Below are 2,814 nucleotides of genomic sequence, written 5' to 3' on the forward strand. Positions count from 1 at the left end.
GGCTAACTGTCATTAATTGGTGGTCCGTGGGAAGAATAAATAATGGGTCATGAAATGAAAGGGGTTGTTGAAAACCACTGCTTTAGGTGGATGCATGTGGCCTGACCGTGATGTCGGTCATCTATGACTATCGGACTATGATGTATTGTATCTGTGACGTATGCCTCTATATTTGGGCAAGGTTTCTACCTTATACCCAGAAAGACAGATGTACACTTCAGTGTACGACACGATGAGTTATGAGATTCTGGGTCATCAGTTGTAGGCACGAGCGGAGCATTGATTATGCATGAGTCTGCAATATGGGCCAATGAAAAGCTAATTCAGACATTTTCAAACAAACGGCTCTTAAAACATGTAGGTTTCAGCTCCATCATGATTACACTTGCATTGTGTTCCTCCCTGGTCCTGTGAAAGAAATAGAAAAGAAGGTGGGAGTCCTTCACCTTCACCCAAGTCAATATGAGCGCCCGAGACAGTCTGAGGAAGGCGTCCACTAACGTGTCCTATAACGTCTTCCTACAGCTCATGTTTCGTGTGCTCACCTTCTTGCTGAATGCGTTCACACTCCGGTACGTGTCCAAAGAGACAATTGGTGTAGTCAACGTCAGGCTGACACTGCTGTATTCCACACTCGTCTTCCTGTCCAGAGACGCGTTCCGGAAGGCCGGTCCGAGTGCGGCAACAGGGACGGGGCCCAATTGGAGGCAGGTCATCAACATGCTGTGGCTGCCGTTGCCCCTGGGCGTCATGTGGGCGTCCCTCCTGGTGTTTGTGTGGCTGTGGCTCCTGGAGGTCCCGGATTCCCAGGCTGTCCCGCACTATGGCCCCGCCGTGGGGATCTTTGCTTTGGCTGCCGTGCAGGAGCTGCTGGTCGAACCCCTGCGGGTTCTGGCCCAGATGCACATGTTTGTCAGGCTGAAGGTGGTGGCGGAGAGCTTAGCCATGATCGCCAAGTGCATTCTGACGGCGATTCTGGTGGTTTCTGCTCCCGAGTGGGGGCTTTATATCTTCGCTGCTGCTCAGTTTGTGTACACCGGGTTCCTGGTGCTGTGCTATCTCGTCTACTTTATGTGGTTTCTGGGTTCCACCGACACCGAGCACACCGTCGGAGACTTGCTGCCGTGCAGACATAACGGGGAGCCTCTGATCGACCACACGATGGCCAGGCTGACATGGAGCTTCTTCAAGCAGTCCTTCCTGAAGCAAATCCTGACGGAGGGCGAGCGATACCTCATGACCTTCCTGAACGTCCTCAGTTTCGGAGACCAGGGCGTCTACGACGTCGTCAACAACCTGGGCTCCATGGTGGCGCGCTTCGTCTTCCTGCCCATAGAGGATAGCTTCTATGTGTTCTTTGCCACGGTGCTCGAGAGAGAATGCGACGTCAAGAAGCAAAAACAGGAGGATGTTGCCGTCGCGGCGGAGGTGCTGGAGCGTCTGCTGAAGTTGATGCTCGTGATCGGGCTAATCATCCCGGTGTTTGGCTATGCGTATTCTCACCTGGTGTTGGACGTCTACGGAGGCTCTCTGCTGAGCAGCGGGCAAGGGCCCGCTTTGCTGCGCTGCTACAGCTGCTATGCGCTCCTGCTGGCGGTCAACGGTGTGACCGAGTGCTTCGTATTCGCCACCATGAGCCGGGAAGAGGTGGAGCGGTATAACATGGTGATGCTGGGCCTGTCTGGGTCCTTCCTGTTGCTCTCCTATGTTCTTACGCAGTGGGCAGGTGCCGTTGGTTTCATACTGGCCAACTGTCTTAACTTGGGCCTGCGAATTGTGCACAGCCTCGTCTACATCCAGCGCTACTTCCAGGGGAGTCGGTGGAAGCCCCTGCGAGGCCTGCGGCCCAGCCCAGCCCTGCTTCTGGCGCTCGGCGGCGCCGCGGTCGTCACGGCCACCTCTGAGGGTCTGTTTTGCTGTGACGGCGGATGGATGTTTCGAATGGTCCATGTGGCTGTGGGAGCAGGATGTTTTCTGGGCGTGCTGGTCACTGTTCTACTGACGGAGCACAAACTGGTTCAGTTTGTTAGGACACAGCTTTCGTCTCGACACCCAAATAAACACACATAAATCTGTCTGGAACACACAACGTTTTACGGCTACTACTACGGATTTTGTCCAGAACTCGCTTGAATCCATACACAACATATCTGGAGGAATGTGCTGAACATTTTCCACACAGATGTTTGAGGGCCTCCCAACAGCTGGCTTTGTGTGTTCCCCGTGTGACGTCATGTGGCAGCCAAGTCTATGGACTTTTTATGTTTGCTTTTAGGATGCCCCTGTGACGTCATGTGGAAGCCACAGTGGGCGGCGCTCACTTCACATGAGTGTGATTTGTCATATTCTATTCTAATCGGCTAGGATTGTGTTCCGATATTCAGGGGCCTCTAATCGACAGAGCCAACAGCTCCACGAGGCTGGGTAGGCCTGGTGGAGATCTGCGCTCCAAGGAACACACCTTTTTTTTTACCTGTTTTGGGCGGGAACCCCTTTTGGTGTTTTAAACATTATGTTATAATTTAGCTATTGAAAAATAGCAGATCTACAAGCTCATAGCGTGCCACCGAGTGGCGCGCTACGAGCTTGTAGGTCTGCTATTTTTGAAAAATCGTAAAAATGTGGCGCAAATCTTTGAATATATATTCTTTCAACGTGAATGTTTTTAACTCGGGTCTAAATGGGTTAATTAGCCGTGCGTGTCTGTCTTTCTTACTACTACATACTACTAAATAAAATCATTTTCGTTCATTGCAATACCGTAGTACAGTACAAGGATCTTCAACATTTTCAGGCTAAGGACCCCAAGGATAC

General features: G+C 51.7%; 1 protein-coding gene across 1 annotated transcript; it reads left to right on the plus strand.

Annotated features, from left to right (window-relative positions):
- Positions 1-462: 462 nt before the first annotated feature.
- On the plus strand, positions 463-2,070 carry LOC310859125 (man(5)GlcNAc(2)-PP-dolichol translocation protein RFT1-like; the record flags this gene model as incomplete). The annotated part of the gene is made up of 1 exon (XM_083765521.1): positions 463-2,070. The coding sequence occupies one exon, from the start codon at positions 463-465 to the stop codon at positions 2,068-2,070; it is 1,608 nt and encodes a 535-aa protein (XP_083621647.1).
- Between the last annotated feature and the right edge of the window lie 744 nt (positions 2,071-2,814).

Source organism: Protomyctophum parallelum (assembly GCF_964188405.1).
Source record: "Protomyctophum parallelum genome assembly, chromosome: 1".
Classification (NCBI taxonomy): domain Eukaryota; kingdom Metazoa; phylum Chordata; class Actinopteri; order Myctophiformes; family Myctophidae; genus Protomyctophum; species Protomyctophum parallelum.